Source organism: Panulirus ornatus, chromosome 6 (genome assembly GCF_036320965.1).
Source record: "Panulirus ornatus isolate Po-2019 chromosome 6, ASM3632096v1, whole genome shotgun sequence".
In the NCBI taxonomy this organism is placed as follows: Eukaryota; Metazoa; Arthropoda; class Malacostraca; order Decapoda; family Palinuridae; genus Panulirus; species Panulirus ornatus.
In genome coordinates this window covers 50,308,068-50,330,839 of record NC_092229.1, presented here as the reverse complement: position 1 = coordinate 50,330,839, position 22,772 = coordinate 50,308,068, and the positions used below count along the sequence as shown (strand labels likewise).

General features: G+C 45.2%; 1 protein-coding gene across 1 annotated transcript in view; it reads right to left on the bottom strand.

The window, feature by feature from the left end:
* Cad96Ca (tyrosine kinase receptor Cad96Ca) overlaps positions 1–22,523 on the bottom strand; it is a 45,987-nt gene extending 23,464 nt beyond the window's left edge. The window contains exon 1 of the mRNA XM_071662925.1: positions 22,034–22,523. Coding sequence (XP_071519026.1) covers positions 22,034–22,085 — 52 coding nt within the window. The 5' untranslated portion in view covers positions 22,086–22,523. The remainder of the gene's footprint in view (positions 1–22,033) is intronic.
* Between the last annotated feature and the right edge of the window lie 249 nt (positions 22,524–22,772).

Here is a 22,772-nt window from a genome sequence, read left to right as displayed (position 1 = left end):
GCTCAGGGATAAAGGACCTCTGGTGGCAGGAGGTGACAGTGGTGAGGATGGTGTGGTGGCTTCCTCCAGAAATGTCTTATGGTTCACATGAATGTCGGAAGGAATTTAGATAGTGACAGTTGAAAGTGTACAGTGGATCTCCCATGCCCACCACCCTCCCTCATTCAACATCCCTAGTTGTGAGGTGAAAGGGAAGATAGGTAAGGGAGGCACCATTCCCATCTTTCAAGCAATAGAGGCACAACAAGGGTTGGTGGCGGATGGTCAAACAGTGACCACGACCCTTGGGGCATGGGTGCCCTGGGTTTTGCCCTCTGCTCAGGCACTGTTGCCGTATAAAATTCCATAACATTTCCCTTTCCACTTGCTCAGTTTTATCGTGTAAACAAAAAATATGTATTCAAACAAAGACACACACTCTTTCCTTCTGGAGAGAGGAAAAGAGCGGTTGAGGAGCAAGTATCCACCAATGTTTCCCTACTTTAAAGAAATATTAAAAACTGAAATCACATTAAGCATCACTAAGGTAATACTAATGTGCTCAGGATAGCCACTGCAAAGCTGGCCGGAATATACTTGTGAGATTTTGTAAGTGCTTCATCAATTATCATAGCTCACAGTATGTTTACTATTCAAGGTAAACGCAAAGCATGTATATTCCTGAGTCCACGGGGAAAATGAAACACGAAAAGTTCCCAAATGCCCTTTCATGTAATAATCACATCATCAGGGGAGACACAAGATGATGCGATTATTACACAAAAGTGCACTTGGGAACTTTTCGTGTTTCATTTTCCCCGTGGACTCATAGGAATATCTTGATCACGCGCAAAATTGTGATCCTTTCCAAAGCATGTATATATCTAATTGGACGGTAAGGTTATATATAGTGCAAGAGGTCACAGTAGTGTACATGATCTAGTATATGCAAAAAAAAAAAAATGTTTCATTTTCCTGATCTTTTTACACACACACACACACACACACACACAGGGGAAGATTTCCAGCCCCCCCCGCTCCCTTCCCTTTTAGTCACCTTGTACGACATGCAGGGAATATGTGGGAAGTATTCTTTCTCCCCTATCCCAAGGGATAATATATATATATATATATATATATATATATATATATATATATATATATATATATATATATATATTATACATACACACACACACACACACACACACACACACACATATATATATATATATATATATATATATATATATATATATATATATATATATATATATAACTTTTTTTTTTCTTTCACACACTATCCGCCATTTCCCGCATTAGCAAGGTAGCGTTAAGACACCATGGAAAGTTCTGTGGGGCCTGGATGTGGAAAGGGAGCTGTGGTTTCAGTGCATTATTCATGACAGCTAGAGACCGAGTGTGAACGAATGTGGCCTTTGTTGTCTTTTCCTAGCGCTACCTCACACACATGAGGGGGGAGGGTTTTTTATTTCATGTGTGGCGGGGTGGCGATGGAATGAATAAAGGCAGACAGTATGAATTATGTACATGTGTATATATGTATATGTCTGTGTGTGTATATATATATGTATACGTTAAGATGTATAGGTATGTATATTTGCGTGTGTGGACGTGTATGTATGTATATGCATGTGTACGTGGGTGGGTTGGGCCATTCTTTCGTCTGTTTCCTTGCGCTACCTCGCTAACGCAGGAGACAGCGACAAAGCAAAATAAATAATATATATATATATATATATATATATATATATATATATATATATATATATATATATATATATTATCCCTGGGGATAGGGGAGAAAGAATACTTCCCATGTATTCCCCGCGTGTCGTAGAAGGCGACTAAAAGGGGAGGGAGCGAGGGGCTGGAAATCCTCCCTTCTCATTATTCTTTTTTAATTTTCCAAAAGAAGGAACAGAGAAGGGGGCCAGGTGAGGATATTCCCTCAAAGGCCCAGTCCTCTGTTCTTAACGCTACCTCGCTAACGCGGGAAATGGCGAAGTTTAAAATAAATAAATATATATATATATATATATATATATATATATATATATATATATATATATATATATATATATATATATATTATCTATTTTGCTTTGTCGCTGTCTCCTGCGTTTCCTAGCGCTACCTCGCACATATGAGGGGGGAGGGGGATGGTATTCCATGTATGGCGAGGTGGCGATGGGAATGAATAAAGGCAGACAGTGTGAATTGTGTGCATGGGTATATATATATGTGTCTGCGTGTGTACATATATGTGTACATTGAGATGTATAGGTATGTATATATATGTGTACATTGAGATGTATAGGTATGTATATTTGCGTGTGTGGACGTGTATGTATATACATGTGTATGGGGGTGGGTGGGGCCATTTCTTTCGTCTGTTTCCTTGCGCTACCTCGCAGACGCGGGAGACAGCGACAAAGCAAAATAAATGAATAAAAAATATATATATAAATAAATAAATAAATAAATATATATATATATATATATATATATATATATATATTTTTTTTTTTTTTTTATACTTTGTCGCTGTCTCCCGCGTTTGCGAGGTAGCGCAAGGAAACAGACGAAAGAAATGGCCCCCCCCCCCCCCATACACATGTACATACACACGTCCACACACGCAAATATACATACCTACACAGCTTTCCATGGTTTACCCCAGACGCTTCACATGCCTTGCTTCAATCCACTGACAGCACGTCAACCCCTGTATACCACATGACTCCAATTCACTCTATTTCTTGCCCTCCTTTCACCCTCCTGCATGTTCAGGCCCCGATCACACAAAATCCCCCTCACTCCACCTTTCCACCTCCAATTCGGTCCCCCTCTTCTCCTCGCTCCCCCCACCTCCGACACACACATCCTCTTGGTCAACCTCTCCTCACTCACTCTCTCCATGTGCCCAAACCATCTCAAAACACCCTCCTCTGCCCTCCCAACCACGCTCTTTTCATTTCCACACATCTCTCCCACCCCCACGTTACCCACTCGACCAAACCACCCCACACCACACACTGTCCCCAAACATCTCATTTCCAGCACATCCATCCTCCCGCGCACATCCCTATCCATAGCCCACGCCTCGCAACCATACAACATTGTTGGAACCACTATTCCCCCAAACATACCCATTTTTGCTTTCCGAGATAGTGTTCTCGACTTCCACACACCCTTCAAGGCTCCCAAAACCTTCGCCCCCCCCCCCACCCCACGATCCACTTCCGCTTCCATGGTTCCATCCGCTGACAGATCCACTCCCAGATATCTAAAACACTTCACTTCCTCCAGTTTTTCTCCATTCAAACTCACCTCCCAATTGACCTGACCCCCACCCCCACCGTACCCAACAACCCCGCTCCTATTCACATTCACTCTCAACTTCCCTCTTCCACACACTTTACCAAACTCAGTCACCAGCCTCCGCAGCCTCCCACATGAATCAGCCACCAGCGCTGTATCATCAGCGAACAACAACTGACTCACTTCCCAAGCTCTCCCATCCCCAACAGACCCCATACTTGCCCCTCTTTCCAGGACTCTTGCATTTACCTCCCTCACAACCCCATCCATAAACAAACCAAACAACCACGGAGACATCACACACCCCTGCCGCAAACCTACATTCACCGAGAACCAATCACCCTCCCCTCCTCCCACACGTACACACGCCCCACATCCCCGATAAAAACTCTTCACTGCCCCCAACAACTTGCCTCCCACACCATACATTCCTAACACCCTCCACAGAGCATCCCCATCAACTCCATCACATGCCCTCTCCAGATCCATAAATGCCACATACAAATCCATTTGCTTTTCTAAGTATTTCTCACACACACTCTTCAAAGCAAACACCTGATCCACACATCCTCTACCACTTCTGAAACCACACTGCTCTTCCCCAATCTGATGCTCTGTACATGCATTCACCCTCTCAATCAATACCCTCCCATATAATTTACCAGGAATACTCAACAAACTTATACCTCTGTAATTTGAGCACTCACTCTTATCCCCTTTGCCTTTGTACAATGGCACTATGCACGCATTCCGCCAATCCTCAGGCACCTCACCATGAGTCATACATACATTAAATAACCTTACCAACCAGTCAACAATACAGTCACCCCCTTTCTTAATAAATTCCACTGCAATACCATCCAAACCTGCTGCCTTGCCGGCTTTCATCTTCCGCAAAGCTTTTACTACCTCTTCTCTGTTTACCAAATCATTTTCCCTAACCCTCTCACTTTGCACACCACCTCGACCAAAACACCCTATATCTGCCACTCTGTCATCAGACACATTCAACAAACCTTCAAAATACTCATTCCATCTCCTTCTCACATCACCGCTACTTGTTATCACCTCCCCATTTACGCCCTTCACTGAAGTTCCCATTTGCTCCCTTGTCTTACGCACCCTATTTACCTCCTTCCAGAACATCTTTTTATTTTCCCTAAAATTTACTGATAGTCTCTCACCCCAACTCTCATTTGCCCTTTTTTTCACCTCTTGCACCTTTCTCTTGACCTCCTGTCTCTTTCTTTTATACTTCTCCCACTCAATTGCATTTTTTCCCTGCAAAAATCGTCCAAATGCCTCTCTCTTCTCTTTCACTAATACTCTTACTTCTTCATCCCACCACTCACTACCCTTTCTAAACAGCCCACCTCCCACTCTTCTCATGCCACAAGCATCTTTTGCGCAATCCATCACTGATTCCCTAAATACATCCCATTCCTCCCCCACTCCCTTTACTTCCATTGTTCTCACCTTTTTCCATTCTGTACACAGTCTCTCCTGGTACTTCCCCACACAGGTCTCCTTCCCAAGCTCACTTACTCTCACCACCTTCTTCACCCCAACATTCACTCCTCTTTTCTGAAAACCCATACTAATCTTCACCTTAGCCTCCACAAGATAATGATCAGACATCCCTCCAGTTGCACCTCTCAGCACATTAACATCCAAAAGTCTCTCTTTCGCACGCCTGTCAATTAACACGTAATCCAATAACGCTCTCTGGCCATCTCTCCTACTTACATAAGTATACTTATGTATATCTCGCTTTTTAAACCAGGTATTCCCAATCATCAGTCCTTTTTCAGCACATAAATCTACAAGCTCTTCACCATTTCCACCATATATATATATATATATATATATCGCATGTATTCCATTTAACATACGGAGTTTAGTCGTACAGGTATTTATTCAACTTCCCGGCATAATTCCCAAGTCTTTAACAGATATTCTAAATCAGCATTTATCAAAGCCTCATGTGAAACTAAAATCATAAAAATCTATTCTTAGTGACTATAATCCACAGACACTAAACAATGTCAAAGAACGTCCACTAACTACATTAATCCTATCGTCAATCAGCATAATAGTGAGCCAAAATCCCAGTTTTAAATTCATGATTCTGCAGCATGATAATACTGGCCACCCAACAATTCAAAGGTGTTCGCCAAGATGTTCATAAAAAAAGAAGGAAATAGCAAATCAAGAGGGTCAGGAAGGTATGTTAAATGCATAATGATGAACTTCAAACACCCTCTGGTGAAGTCAGACTGGCGGGCCACGGTAACAATAGCGGGCGGGCGAGGAGGTGGTTCGGCAGCGGGGTGGGTGAGCGTGTCGTACAGCGCTCCGCGGAAGTGGACCCCACCGTTACCCGCATTTTTGTCTACCATAACGGTAAAGAGAAAGTGTTAAGTATCGTTATCAACCATGTTTCTAGGAGCACCTGATTCTCCTTCGTCGATTCCGAATGCCTTTTAACGATGGGTGTTTATCGTTTTAAAGTTGAAGGTTATAAGGATGGAGGAGTTCAGAGATATTTTCCTTTTTCTTATTGTAGCAGCTGACTCAGATGCTTGAAGATACATATGGATTTGAATGCGGCATTCATGAGAAAATATATTATGGGGTGACAAAGACACTTTGCGGAAGGTGCTATGAAAATATATGGTTTGGGAGGAAAGCCATATGAAAACTTTTTGTTAAAGAGAGGAAGGCGTGTGTGCTAGTAGGTAGAGAGGAGGGTTAGAGGTTACAGGTGAAGGTTGGTCTCCGACAGGGGTGTCTGATGTTATCATGGCTGTTCAGTATGTATAAGAATGGAGTGGTGACGAAAATGAATGCTAGGGTTTTAAGGACAAGGGTAGGTCGGCAGTCTGAGAGGCGTGGAGGTGCTTGGGAGGCGAGATTTTTTCCCTCCCTTATGTTGAAGGCTCCGGTCACGGACAAAAGTCCACATCAAGGCCCGGCCTTCATTGAAATATAGAGAGAATTAAGACCGGAAAAAGAAAAGACAAGTGGAAGTATTTACGAATATTGGAGAAAGTGAAAACCCTGTATTCTGAAATGGGAAAGATATGAGAAGGTAGATTGTTCCTAAACATCGACGTGTAGGAAAAGAAGCAGGTATCAAAACGGCCTACTCTTGAGTTACCAATGGCCACACAATAATGTGACGCAGCAGCTTGCCAAGTATTGCGTGGTCTAGCTAGAAGTAGGGGCACACAAGCAGCCAGCTCTCGGGAACAAAAACAAAGTAATACCCATAGAAAAGGGAATGTGAACCAACATTGCGGCGCAGGGCAAAGGGTCAAGCTCGGAAGTTAGCCTGGGACAGTTTATAAGTCAGATCGCTTTCGACTAAACTTTGTTAAGTAAGGATACAGAGCTAGAACCACCCCAAATGTGAGAACAGTACTCCACACAAGGATAAATCAATCCCGTGTATAAAGGGAACAACGATTAAGAAGAGAAATTTCGACATCTAAATAGGACACCTAGTTTCTTAGAAGCAGACTTAGCTATTACTGTAATGTGGGGTCTCCAAGAGAGAGTGGATGTTACAGTAATACCAAGTACGTTCATTGAGTCAAGAGGTGGAATTACAGAACCGCCAAAGGAGAGACGAGAGTTTGAGGAGTTTTCGAGCCAGAGAGATGGGTAGAAATTGGGTCTTGGAGGCATCAAACTTAAGATTTTGTCTACCCCACTGAGATATTCTGCCCAAGTCTGAGTTTACTGAGGAAGCTGTGTCAAGACGAGATGCAGCTCAAGTGAGATAAGACGGAGCAGAATTGAAGGATGTGGATGAATGCAGTGCTGAGTCGTCAGCGAATGAGTGCACTGAATTATTTGTAGAAGAGAGGAAATCGTGGGGAAAAAAAAGAGAAAAAAGTGTAGGGGACAGGACAGAACCTTGAGGGACACCGCTGTTGGTGGTAAAAAGGGGGGAAGCTGTCCATCAACAACCACAGAGGGAGGGAAGCCAGAGGAAGTTAAGATGAGACCCCGATGCCACACCCTGTCAAAAGCCTTAGATATGTCAAGGATAATACATGACTCCCCAAAATCTTTCAGGGATGATGACAAGCCATTAGCAAGATACGAAAGAATACCACCAGATGATCTCGCTTTACGGAAGCGATACTGGTGATCAAAGAGAACACTGATTTTCGAGGTGTTTAAGGCTATGGGAGCAGAGGAGGGATCTAGGCTTTGGAAATGGTAGATGTCAAGGTAATAGGACCATAATTAGAGGTGGCAGAACAGTCACCTTTCTTAAGAGATGGGACGTATCGACGCATGTTTCTAAGAAGGAAACATTTTCGTTTTTAAACAGAAACTGAACAGACAAGCAAGCACAGGTGCAAGTTCTGAGGCACACTCAGTACACGGAGATGAATGCCATCAGGACCATAAGCCTTGCTTGTGTCCAGAGAAAGAAGCAATACCGGACAGCCCGAAAAAAAGACTAAGGGAAGCGGCATAAAATATGTAAGAGGAGCATCAGGGGGTGAAGGAATGCTAAGAGTCATCCAAGGCGGAGTTAGAAGAAACGGGAAGCAGAATTGCTTTGTCCACAGGAGAGGCAGCTATAGTACCGTCAGAATGGAAAAGCAGAGCGACAGAAGTTGCTAGAGATGCCTTTAGTTGAAGACTAGAAAGACCTATCAGTGGATGACGAGGAGAGGTCATCGCATGTCTTTCGAATAAAGGAACGCTTCGCCTCACAGATAGCCTGCTTGCAGCGATTACGGGCAGTGATAAAAGCTAAATGCGAGCCAGAGGAAGAAGAGTATTTCCCAGCCTGATATGCCTGATCCCTTGACTGAATGACCCCAGAACAGGAACGAATTGGCGGAGACAGAAGCATCACCACATAAGGGAGAGTCATTTACCCAAGGTGTCTTTTACCTGGGTGTCATTTACCGAGGTGTCTATACCTATTTGCTATATCCTATTCAAATTCAGACATTATCATGCTGGTCGAGATAGCCAACCTTCTACGAGTAAGGACGACCCTAGAGCAAAACCAGTAACATGACAGGGAAATGCAAGTAAGAAAAGAAGTTACGCAAGTTTTTTCCAGTCACCTTTGTTGAGGTACCAGTATTTACGTTTAGAAGGGACTGCTGGAGAGGGAGGTGCCGTTACAATAGATACATTCATGAGAGTGTGATCAGATGAACCAACTGAAGGGGATTAGTCATTTGTTTGCTGATAACATGGCGTTGCTGCCAGAATCGAGTGGAGAAACTGGAGAATTTAGGTTCTGAGCTTGACAGAGTGTATGTGTGAAACAAGAAAGTTGTGGGGGAAAGTAAGATAATTACCTTCAGCAATAAGGAAAGAGGCATATTAAGTCGAGGCGTGAGACTGAATGGAGAAAAGTTGGAGGAGGTGAAGTGTTTCAGATACCTGGAAGTGTGGACATGGCAGCAAATGGAACCAGGGGAGCTGAAGTGAGTCATTTATTCCGATGGTGTTGTATATACGATGCAAGCAAGACCTGCCCGATGAAAAGAAAAAACCCAATCTGCCTCCACGCCCATTACATAATCATTATTCCCGCATTCATCTGGCACTGTCTTCAACCATATCTCAAGTTTACCTTTGAATGTCCCACGAGCTGACCACTGGATGTTTCGTATTTCTCCCGGTAGTACACTTAATAGTCTTCTCCCTCTCTTTGCTTTCGATATTCTGATACAATGCAGGGGAATGCAGCAGCAGAGCAGCAGCAGCAGCAGCAGAGAGAGAGAGAGAGAGAGAGAGAGAGAGAGAGAGAGAGAGAGAGAGAGAGAGAGAGAGAGAGAGAGAGAGAGAGAGCAACAGGAGTGTAAAACTCCTTTCCCGCCCAGTACAAATACGTGATTACAAACAGATATCCCAGCCTAAGTCAGGAACTCATTTATCGACCAGGCCCCGAGGGGAGGATGAACACCTAGGGTGGGTATAGGCCAAATGCCTCGCTAAGACTTCGAACCCATAGGGTCTGATCCCGAGCTATTCTGTGTTGACTCATGGCCAGAAACGCTAGCAATTACACCACCAAGTGTGTGTGTGTGTGTGTGTGTGTGTGTGTGTGTGTGTGTGTGCGCGCGCACGCGCGCAAGACGGAGACAGAAACCTATGCTTTCACATTTTACCTTTACGTCCTTTGATCACGTACGTATGAACACACCTGCAGGCGTGCGGCTAACGGTTCCCTCAGCTGAAGAGAAAGTTCGCTAGGCTTGTCGGACGCCAGGAAGGTTCCCCACCAGTCACACGGGTTGTTTGTGCTCGTGTGCGGCGGGTTTGGATGGTATTGAAGTTGAATTTATGAAGAAAGGGGGTGACTGTGTTGTTGATCGGTAGGTAAGGATATTCAATGAATGCATGAGTATTAATGAATTGCCTGAGGATTGGCGGAATGCATGTATAGTGCCACTGTATAAAGGCAAAGGGGATAAAAGGTGAGTGTTCAAACTACAGAGGCATAAGTTTGTTAAGTATTCCTGGGAAATCGTATGGGAGGGTAGTGATTGAGAGGGTGAAGGCACGTACAGAGCATCAGATCAGGGAGGAGGAGTGTGGTATCAGAAGTGGTAGAGGATGTGAGGATCAAGTGTTTGCTGCGAAGAATACGTGAGAAATACTTAGAAAAACAGATGGATTTGCATGCAGCATTTATGGATCTGGAGCTGGGTTGATATAGATGCTTTTTGGAAGGTCTTAAGAGTATAAGGTGTGAGAGGCAAGCTGCTAGAAGCAGTGGTTTTTTTTTCTTTTTACCAAGGACGTAAGGTATGTGTACGAGTAGGAAGAGAGGAGAGTGACTGGTTCCTAGTGAAGGTCGGTCTGCGGTAGGGGTGTTTGGTGCCCCCATAGCTGTTCAATTTGCTTATAATGGGGTGGTCAAAGAAGTAAATGCAAGAGTTTGGGAAAAAAAAAAAAGGGGCGAGTATGCAGTCTGTTGAGGACGAGAGGGCCTGGAAAGTGAGTCAGTTGTTGTTCGCCGATGATACAGCACTAGTGGCTGACTCGAGTGAGAAACTGCAGAGGTTGGTGACCAAGTTTGGAAAATTGTGAGAAAGGGGGAAGTTGAGGGTAAATGTGAATAAAAGCAAGGTTGTTAGGTTCAGCAGGGTTGGAGGACAAATTAGCTGGGAGTAAGTTTGAGTGGAGAAAATAGCAGTTCCAACTATATATACGGTTGCGAGGCATGGGCTATAGATAGGGTTGTATGGAGGAGGGTGGATGTGTTGGAAATGAAATGTATAAGGACAAAATGTGGTGTAAGGTGCTTTGATCAAGTAATGAAAGGGTAAGAGAGATGTGTAGAAATAAAGAGTGTGGTCGAGAGAGCAGAAGAGGATGTATAGAAATGGTTTGGACATATGGAGAGAATGAGAGAAGAAAGGTTGATAAAGAGAATATATGTCAAGAGGTGGAGGGAGCAAGGAGAAGCGGTAGATCAAATTGGAGGTGGAAGGATGGAGTGAAAAAGATGACGTGCAAGGAATAGAGTGAATTGGAACGATGTTGTATACCGGGGTCAACGTGCTGTCAATGAACTGAACCAGGGCATATGAAACGTCTGGGGTAAACCATGGAGAGGTCTGTGGTGCCTGGATGTGGATAGATAGGGAGCAGTGGTTTCGGTGCATTACACATGACAACTAAAGACTGAGTGTGAACGAATGTGGCTTTTTTTTGTCTGTTTTCCTGAAGCTTCCTTGCTGAAGCGGGTGGTAGCGAGGCTGCTTACTGTGGGGCGAGGTAGCGACAGGAAAGGATGAAGGCAAGCATGAATATGTACATGTGTATAAATGTATATGCTTGTGTATGTATATGTATGCATATGTGTTGACATGTATATATGTATATGTACGTGTATAGGTGTTTATGTAGATATACGTGTACATGAGTGGATGGGCCGTTCTTCGCCTGTTTCTTCTCGCTACCTCGCTGACGCGGGAAATGGCAATCAAGTGTGTGTGTGTGTGTGTGTGTGTGTGTGTGTGTGTGTGTATATATATATATATATATATATATATATATATATATATATATGAAAAAATAAATGAGTTTTATTCGTCTGTCTGCTTTCTCAAATAAGCAAGAATCAACATTAACACCATAAAATTCATGCTTGTCTTATTTCTACCTTACGCTGAAGGCTCGAGTCAAGGAAGCATGTCCACGTATGGGCCAAGCTTTAAAATGAGAGAGAGAGAGAGAGAGAGAGAGAGAGAGAGAGAGAGAGAGAGAGAGAGAGAGAGAGAGAGAGAGGGGGGGGGGGGGGAAGATTATTCGAGGAGTTTCCAAAGTTATGTGTCTCTGCACACAGTCTTCTGTTCATACGGACATATTTCATCCAGGTCATAAGCTTTATATGGGTTAAGACCTACGTATTAGTGTTCTCTTAATGTCTTTCCTAGACATTTCATTAATCTCCAAGACCATTTCCCTGTGACTGTTGTTGGGGCTATAGTGTCTTCCAATGCGTAAAAGCACGTTTGAACTTAACATGCAGTTCCTCCCATATCCTTTACATGATCCGCTACAACTGCTTCTGCTGAATCCTTTAGCCTGATCAGCTATTCTTTACCCGATTCCTTATGAATTATGTAAAGGCTGTGCGCTGCGTGACCTTCGTCAGGTTGCCTCTAGTGGCTCAAGAGGCGCTTTACCTTTCCTAGTTAGTCGATGATAGCACGTCTCTGTGGGCGTGGCCCAGAGGGAGACAGTAGGCAGTTTATATCCTCCTCCTGTCTCTCCCAGGTGGTTCTCTGTCAGGCTCTCCTCGGCAGGGGAAGGGAGGAACATCTACAATCACAGCATCCCAGCCTTCAACCTCTCTCACCCTCCCACACCCCCACAGTCACTTAATTCCAGTACTCATCACTAACTGAGATCTCTCGTCTGGTGCCAGACTCATTCACCAACATCATCATCCTCCACTCAGTGATGTGTGAGGGTCTTGCAGGAACAGCGTCCCACAAGACAAGACTGAAACACTAGGTCCCTCACCAGTTTTTCTGTGGCTGTAAGCTCACCAGGCGTGAGACTGTAGCCTCGCCAATGCTGTAACTGTAGCCTCGCCAAATCTGTGACTGTACCATTCAACCACCATTAATCATTTTTCAATGGCCCACAGGAAAGACCAACCATACCAGCTTACTATCATGGACCATCGGACAGAAAGGCATTCCCAACATCTGACAACCAACAGGAGTCACTTCTACGCTTGACTCAGTAATCCATCAAGATATAATTCATATATCACGACATCAACTACTACCACAGAAGCATCACCATTGACAAAACCATGGTTTTAACCTTTACCACCATAACCTACCAGACAACCAACCATGATGCCGTCACCATAACCATGATTCAACGTACCAAAGACAAGCAACCGTGATGATCTACCCACTCGACCCAACCAGCCAGCCAGCCCCCACCATGGAACCAATATACTACCTACACCAATGACCAGTACAACCATAGGTCATTACCACAATACTTCACCATCATAACATGTTGCCGTGATGCAAGGACGCCATGACCTATGCCTAAAAGGTCATCACTTCAATGACTGGTCACCATCATGAACCATCACTTAAATAAACATAATCCTGACCTTATTATCAACCATAACAATCTCGAAACAAACATTAAATCTTGAAATTCCCATTTTCTTTCTTTTTTTTTTTTTCCTATGGCTAAAGTCAGCCTAGACTTCCATATTTTTTTCCCACTATGAAGTCGATTAGCTGTGGTGTTTTTCTCCGACACAAGCACCATCCTCTCCCCGATGTCCTCATTGGAGATCTTATAATACTCTCACGTCTCTCGCGGCCGAGTCCAAGCTGCTGAGTTGGGGGTCATTGGTCGGACCAATGATTCGTTTAACCCGATTTGGGGGTCACTGGTCGGACCATTGATTCGTTTAAACCGATTTTGGGGGTCATTGGTCGGACCAATGATTAGTTTAACCCGATTTGGGGGTCACTGGCCGGACCAATGATTCGTTCAAACCGATTTTGGGGGTCATTGGTCGGACCAATGATTCGTTTAACCCGATTTGGGGGTCACTGGCCGGACCAATGATTCGTTTAAACCGATTTTGGGGGTCATTGGTCGGACCAATGATTCGTTTAACCCGAAACACCTTCCTCAGGCGTTCCAGATATTCCCAAGACCAAACATGATCTCACTGCATGTATGGCCCTTGTGATCGATCAATCATGTTGCATATCTGTCTTCCAATTCTTTATTGATTATTCCCACCATATTCTACGACACAATGGTTACATTTATCAAGGTTTTTGTAAACTGCGAGTATATCGCATTTATCATTTTTCTTCGCTGCTGCTTCTACAATTTCATGACAGTGGTAAAAGCAATAGAGAAAAAGATCTCGCCTTGAAACCATGCTGTCCTGGGTTATGTAGTGTTTGATTCCACAAAGATGATAACTCTACATCTTGGGGACTCCCTCAAGAATCTCAACGTGTCGATGTCAGTCGAATGGTCTTGGGAATTGCTTTGCTCTCTCCTTCGTAGGGTGGGGGCAGTGCGAGTCGGTCTCAAGCCCTAAGGGATAATGTCAAAAGTCCAGGCTTTGTTCTGAATTTCTTCATCACGACAGAGTTTCAGGAGTCTGGTCGGTCGGGGACTGACTTCACGTTCGTGTTCTTAATGGCCCTCTCCAAGTTCGGTGGCGCTGAGGAACACTGGTGTATATCTATTTAGGAAGAAGTCGGTTGAGGCGTTATTTTTTTGGGGGGCGGTTTTCGCCTCACAGAACACCCACCCATTCAGGTATCTCTTTTTTTTCAACAGTCTCACTTATCTCATGGCAACCAACTGTGCATGCGTGTCCTCTATAGTTCTTCGTGGATCATTGGAGTGGTTGGTGGTCCCCGATCTGCCTTTTCCATGCGAATAAAAGTATGATCTTTCTCCTACATCACAAACGACTCATTCTTTTTTCTACCCAGCAAGTCTCGCTAAGGCTTTCCACCCAGCAAGTCTCGCTAATACTTTCTCGTATCTGTAATTCATGTCCTTCCGTTCGTTTGAGTTTCTTCCTGATGGGTGAGCTTTGGCTCTCAGTCAGAAGTACCAGTAATAATCTACGACTCAAAACTTACAAGCCTGTACCCACCTCCTCCAGAACTCTCCCCTCTGCTCCCAACTCTACAGTAGGTCCGAGGTAACGCACCAGGACACCAATGATGTAAGCATAACTGGATCACTAGCTGGGCATCACACAGTGATCAGCTTAACATTAGGTAATCTAAGGCCATTCACCCCTAAGATCATCCAAGACAAGGCCATTCACCCCTAAGATCATCCAAGACAAGGCCATTCACCCCTAAGATCATCCAAGACAAGGCTATTCACCCCCAAGATCATCCAAGACAAGGCCATTCACCCCAAGATCATCCAAGACAAGGCCATTCACCCCTAAGATCATCCAAGACAAGGCTATTCACCCCCAAGATCATCCAAGACAAGGCCATTCACCCCCAAGATCATCCAAGACAAGGCCATTCACCCCAAGATAATAAAAAAAAAGGCCATTCACCCCCAAGATAATCCAAAACAAGGCCATTCACCCCTAAGATAATCCAAGACAAGACCATTCACCCCCAAGATAATCCAAAACAAGGCCATTCACCCCTAAGATCATCCAAGACAAGGCCATTCACCCCCAAGATAATCCAAAACAAGGCCATTCACCCCCAAGATAATCCAAAACAAGGCCATTCACCCCCAAGATCATCCAAGACAAGGCCATTCACCCCCAAGATCATCCAAGACAAGGCCATTCACCCCTAAGATAATCCAAGACAAGACCATTCACCCCCAAGATAATCCAAAACAAGGCCATTCACCCCTAAGATCATCCAAGACAAGGCCATTCACCCCCAAGATAATCCAAAACAAGGCCATTCACCCCTAAGATCATCCAAGACAAGGCTATTCACCCCCAAGATAATCCAAAACAAGGCCATTCACCCCCAAGATAATCCAAAACAAGGCCATTCACCCCCAAGATAATCCAAAACAAGGCCATTCACCCCCAAGATCATCCAAGACAAGGCTATTCACCCCCAAGATCATCCAAGACAAGCCATTCACCCCTAAGATCATCCAAGGACAAGGCCATTCACCCCTAAGATAATCCAAGACAAGACCATTCACCCCCAAGATCATCCAAGACAAGGCCATTCACCCCCAAGATCATCCAAGACAAGGCCATTCACCCCCAAGATAATCCAAAACAAGGCCATTCACCCCCAAGATCATCCAAGACAAGGCCATTCACCCCCAAGATCATCCAAGACAAGGCCATTCACCCCCAAGATCATCCAAGACAAGGCTATTCACCCCCAAGATCATCCAAGACAAGGCCATTCACCCCCAAGATAATCCAAAACAAGGCCATTCACCCCTAAGATCATCCAAGACAAGCCATTCACCCCTAAGATCATCCAAGACAAGCCATTCACCCCTAAGATCATCCAAGACAAGCCATTCACCCCTAAGATCATCCAAGACAAGGCCATTCACCCCTAAGATCATCCAAGACAAGGCCATTCACCCCTAAGATCATCCAAGACAAGGCCATTCACCCCCAAGATCATCCAAGACAAGCCATTCACCCCTAAGATCATCCAAGACAAGGCTATTCACCCCCAAGATCATCCAAGACAAGGCCATTCACCCCTAAGATCATCCAAGACAAGGCTATTCACCCCCAAGATAATCCAAAACAAGGCCATTCACCCCTAAGATCATCCAAGACAAGCCATTCACCCCTAAGATCATCCAAGACAAGCCATTCACCCCTAAGATAATCCAAGACAAGACCATTCACCCCCAAGATCATCCAAGACAAGCCATTCACCCCTAAGATCATCCAAGACAAGGCCATTCACCCCTAAGATCATCCAAGACAAGCCATTCACCCCTAAGATCATCCAAGACAAGGCCATTCACCCCTAAGATCATCCAAGACAAGGCCATTCACCCCTAAGATCATCCAAGGACAAGGCCATTCACCCCTAAGATCATCCAAGACAAGGCTATTCACCCCCAAGATAATCCAAAACAAGGCCATTCACCCCCAAGATCATCCAAGACAAGGCCATTCACCCCCAAGATCATCCAAGACAAGGCCATTCACCCCCAAGATCATCCAAGACAAGGCTATTCACCCCCAAGATCATCCAAGACAAGGCCATTCACCCCTAAGATCATCCAAGGACAAGGCCATTCACCCCTAAGATCATCCAAGACAAGGCTATTCACCCCCAAGATCATCCAAGACAAGGCCATTCACCCCTAAGATCATCCAAGGACAAGGCCATTCACCCCTAAGATCATCCAAGACAAGGCCATTCACCCCTAAGATCATCCAAGGACAAGGCCATTCACCCCTAAGATCATCCAAGACAAGGCCATTCACCCCTAAGATCATCCAAGACAAGGCCATTCACCCCTAAGATCATCCAAGGACAAGGCCATTCACCCCTAAGATCATCCAAGGACAAGGCCATTCACCCCTAAGATCATCCAAGACAAGGCTATTCACCCCCAAGATAATCCAAAACAAGGCCATTCACCCCTAAGATCATCCAAGACAAGCCATTCACCCCTAAGATCATCCAAGACAAGGCCATTCACCCCTAAGATCATCCAAGGACAAGGCCATTCACCCCTAAGATCATCCAAGGACAAGGCCATTCACCCCTAAGATCATCCAAGGACAAGGCCATTCACCCCTAAGATCATCCAAGGACAAGGCCATTCACCCCTAAGATCATCCAAGGACAAGGCCATTCACCCCCAAGATCATCCAAGACAAGCCATTCACCCCTAAGATCATCCAAGGACAAGGCCATTCACCCCTAAGATCATCCAAGACAAGGCTATTCACCCCCAAGATCATCCAAGACAAGGCTATTCACCCCCAAGATCATCCAAGACAAGGCTATTCACCCCCAAGATCATCCAAGACAAGCCATTCACCCCTAAGATCATCCAAGACAAGCCATTCACCCCTAAGATCATCCAAGGACAAGGCCATTCACCCCTAAGATCATCCAAGGACAAGGCCATTCACCCCCAAGATCATCCAAGACAAGCCATTCACCCCTAAGATCATCCAAGACAAGGCCATTCACCCCTAAGATCATCCAAGGACAAGGCCATTCACCCCTAAGATCATCCAAGACAAGGCTATTCACCCCCAAGATCATCCAAGACAAGGCCATTCACCCCTAAGATCATCCAAGACAAGGCCATTCACCCCTAAGATCATCCAAGACAAGCCATTCACCCCTAAGATCATCCAAGGACAAGGCCATTCACCCCTAAGATCATCCAAGGACAAGGCCATTCACCCCTAAGATCATCCAAGGACAAGGCCATTCACCCCTAAGATCATCCAAGGACAAGGCCATTCACCCCTAAGATAATCCAAGACAAGACCATTCACCCCCAAGATCATCCAAGACAAGGCTATTCACCCCCAAGATCATCCAAGACAAGCCATTCACCCCTAAGATCATCCAAGACAAGGCCATTCACCCCTAAGATCATCCAAGACAAGGCTATTCACCCCCAAGATCATCCAAGACAAGGCCATTCACCCCTAAGATCATCCAAGACAAGCCATTCACCCCTAAGATCATCCAAGACAAGGCTATTCACCCCCAAGATCATCCAAGACAAGGCCATTCACCCCTAAGATCATCCAAGACAAGCCATTCACCCCTAAGATCATCCAAGACAAGGCTATTCACCCCCAAGATCATCCAAGACAAGGCTATTCACCCCCAAGATAATCCAAAACAAGGCCATTCACCCCTAAGATCATCCAAGACAAGGCCATTCACCCCTAAGATCATCCAAGGACAAGGCCATTCACCCCTAAGATCATCCAAGACAAGGCCATTCACCCCTAAGATCATCCAAGACAAGGCCATTCACCCCTAAGATCATCCAAGACAAGGCCATTCACCCCTAAGATCATCCAAGACAAGGCCATTCACCCCTAAGATCATCCAAGACAAGGCTATTCACCCCCAAGATCATCCAAGACAAGCCATTCACCCCTAAGATCATCCAAGACAAGGCCATTCACCCCCAAGATAATCCAAAACAAGGCCATTCACCCCTAAGATCATCCAAGACAAGCCATTCACCCCTAAGATAATCCAAGACAAGACCATTCACCCCCAAGATAATCCAAAACAAGGCCATTCACCCCTAAGATCATCCAAGACAAGCCATTCACCCCTAAGATAATCCAAGACAAGACCATTCACCCCCAAGATAATCCAAAACAAGGCCATTCACCCCTAAGATCATCCAAGGACAAGGCCATTCACCCCTAAGATCATCCAAGACAAGGCCATTCACCCCTAAGATCATCCAAGACAAGGCTATTCACCCCCAAGATCATCCAAGACAAGGCTATTCACCCCCAAGATCATCCAAGACAAGGCTATTCACCCCCAAGATCATCCAAGACAAGCCATTCACCCCTAAGATCATCCAAGACAAGGCTATTCACCCCCAAGATCATCCAAGACAAGGCTATTCACCCCCAAGATCATCCAAGACAAGGCTATTCACCCCCAAGATCATCCAAGACAAGGCCATTCACCCCTAAGATCATCCAAGGACAAGGCCATTCACCCCTAAGATCATCCAAGACAAGGCCATTCACCCCTAAGATCATCCAAGACAAGCCATTCACCCCTAAGATCATCCAAGACAAGGCTATTCACCCCCAAGATCATCCAAGACAAGGCTATTCACCCCCAAGATCATCCAAGACAAGGCCATTCACCCCTAAGATCATCCAAGACAAGGCTATTCACCCCCAAGATCATCCAAGACAAGGCCATTCACCCCTAAGATCATCCAAGGACAAGGCCATTCACCCCTAAGATCATCCAAGACAAGGCCATTCACCCCTAAGATCATCCAAGGACAAGGCCATTCACCCCCAAGATCATCCAAGACAAGGCTATTCACCCCCAAGATAATCCAAAACAAGGCCATTCACCCCTAAGATCATCCAAGACAAGCCATTCACCCCTAAGATCATCCAAGACAAGCCATTCACCCCTAAGATAATCCAAGACAAGACCATTCACCCCCAAGATCATCCAAGACAAGGCCATTCACCCCTAAGATCATCCAAGACAAGGCTATTCACCCCCAAGATCATCCAAGACAAGGCTATTCACCCCCAAGATAATCCAAAACAAGGCCATTCACCCCCAAGATAATCCAAAACAAGGCCATTCACCCCCAAGATAATCCAAAACAAGGCCATTCACCCCCAAGATCATCCAAGACAAGCCATTCACCCCTAAGATAATCCAAGACAAGACCATTCACCCCGGTCCACATGTACGGGGAAGGAGACTGGGGCTAGTCCACGTGTGGAGGAGTCGGGGTGAGGCCGGTGCACGTGTGAAGGTAGGGGAGAAGGCTGGTCCACTTCTGGGGAAGGTAGGGGAGAAGGCTAGTCCACTTCTAGGGAAGTTAGGGGAGAAGGCTAGTCCACTTCTGGGGAAGGTAGGGGAGAAGGCTAGTCCACTTCTGGGGAAGGTAGGGGAGAAGGCTGGTCCACTTCTAGGGAAGGTATAGGAGAAGGCTGGTCCATTTCTGGGGAAGGTAGGGGAGAAGGTTGATCCATTTCTGGGGAAGGTAGGGAAGGTGGATGGTCCATCATGAAAGGCGGGTCCTATTTGTCTCTACAGGATAGGAAAGAATGGTTCATCTCAGGGGAAGGATGATCCACCAACTGACGGAGGGGGTGTGGTCCATACGAGGAGGAGGAGGGAGGAGGGAAGGGGGGGAGACAGAGTGCACGAGAACGCCCGCTCCATTCCGGATAGCTCAGGGAGGTGTGGAATGGGACAGGGGAACACGTGGAAAACGAAACGGGATATGTGAAAGGTATACAATACTCGAAAGTAAAATCTCTCCTGTTCTCCGAGTTACACTTAACCCAAATACATTCTTTCCTACTGTTCAGGAACACTCTACAAGGACAGCGGGTATTAAAAATTATATATTTTTTTTACCCATGTCTACCCCTAAGAGCTGACTTTGGACACACCACAGACAATCCTGATGTTCAAAGTGAACTGGCTAATGACATTAGAGTTCATTAATCTGATGTCGAAATGAGAACGAGACACAGTCATTTTCCATTCTGAAATTTCATAAGGGTCATCATACTGGTAGATGTTCCTTATGCATTGTGTAATTACGTCTTTGTACTGTACGGGGAGGGGAGTTCTTCCCTTGTGTGCCCCTCCCCCCCACCCCATGGCTCTGAACTTTCTCCATCCTACAACTTTATGTATGCTGTCTGCAGTAGCAATGTCCTCGTTTATCTTATTCCATTCCTCCCACTCCCTTATAGATCAACGTACTTCCGTATAATATTTTTTTTATCAAGTTTCTCGTTTAATTTCATGTTCTTTGTCTTCTGGTTGCTCTATCTCTACATCTCTCGAAGAGCTGTTTACTGTCCACGTCATCAATCCGGTTTAGAAACTTGAAAAAGGTAGTGATTATGTCACCCCTAACTCTTCTCTCTTCCAAAGTGGGCAAATTTAAGCCTTCTAGTCTTTTTCTGTCACTAGGCTCTCATAATTCTGGTTCCACCTTTGTTGCTCTCTCTGGACCTGTGTGTGTGTGTGTGTGTGTGTGTGTGTGTGCCGTTTACTTAGGTAGCCATACATAATGGCGTTTCTCACTGAATTAACCCCCTTGAAATATTCGGAAGCGCCTGCCCCCCACCCCCTATCTTAAAGCCCGTTGCTCTACCACGTACAGACACACCAAGTCACCACACACGGGCACCAGGCGAGCCTAGCCAAAGGCCGGGCGCTAGTGCACCAAAACGACTATGCAAAAAAAGGTGTTAACATTCAAATCATATATTCATGATCTACTAGAATAATTAAAGCGGTAATTAAGTTACAACGGTATGCGACAGCACTGCTCTCTCTCTCTCTCTCTCTCTCTCCAACCATCGCCTGGGCCTCATCAAATAACTGAGGGCGGGAGGACGCGGCTGCACACACTTCGAAACCGTCACCTCCTGGCACCACAGGTCCCTCGCCTCTACAGTTAACAGCTCCGAGCTACAAAGGCCTTGGGACCATTCCTACACACCCAGGGGCCTTCTTGACAAAGAGTAGCCCAGTTCCTGTGTGTGTGAACATTTCTAAAACAGCCCAACATGTCTTCGTAAGGAACGTTTGTTTGGTACTCCCATTCCCCATTACGTCCGTCTTTATTTCCCTTGTATATCTTAAGCTCTTGGCCTCTATGTACTCTTTAATAAATCCATATTATCATTATTAGTAGTAGTAGCATTATTAGTAATAATGTAGTAGTAGTGACAACCTTAACTTTTTCCACATTATTTTTTGATTCATATTTTTCGTACATAGCCTGTTTCCTAAACTTAACAAAGTAAACATACATTCACACTCCTCAACGTTATAAACAGCCTTCACACATTGTCAATTTTATGTAAGCACACACACGAGTCAAAAAGCAGGTCAGTGGTTCAAACTACATGTTCCGTTACTGAAGCCAGTTGGCCCCTCAGCGGAGCCAAATACCTGTTAATGGACTAATAAAGCTCGTGAGAACTCACCGGTGGCCAGGAGGAGGAAGGCAGTGAGCCAATATATATGGTGGAGGTCCATGGTGGCCGTCCGTCCACTGACTCTCACTGCTGTTCGCTCGCCAACCTGAATACCATGGCCCGCGGTAAACCAACACTCGTACAACTATTTTCCATGGAAACACCGCTCACAAATGATTGTATTCCTTATTCTACCTTCTAAGGCGAGTTAGGACAACCTTGGAAGGTATTCTGCGACAGGGGGAACTATCGCACGTTTCAGGTATACACCTCCACTCACTTCCGTGGTGCCTAGCGAGGTTAGGTGTGTCACTAGGCCAGGCTCTTCTCCACATTTTAGGAGCGTCTTTTTACTATTTGGGACTCCATCTGTACATCACTGCACATCTTTAGCTTGTCTCTAGAGATGGCCACGTCACTCACAGCACACGAGATCACACAACAGGTTAAAGCTAAGCACCAGCCGCCGCCACAGTACAGACCACTCCGTGCTATCAACTCTTCAAGGTTCTTCACAGTCCAGATCCGCCTGCTTCTTGCCCATTGTTGAGCACCGATTTCCAGCTTGTAAACACTATCGTAAAAACAAGCTATCGAATAAAAAAATGGCCCCTAATTATCCAAAGAATACTTCATATTAATGTTATTGAGGAGATACAACCATGAATGATGAGGTTAGTAATTTGGCATCCGATAAAGTGACGGAGAGAGATATTTTTCCTGGAGGTTTCTGATAATAGTTACATCT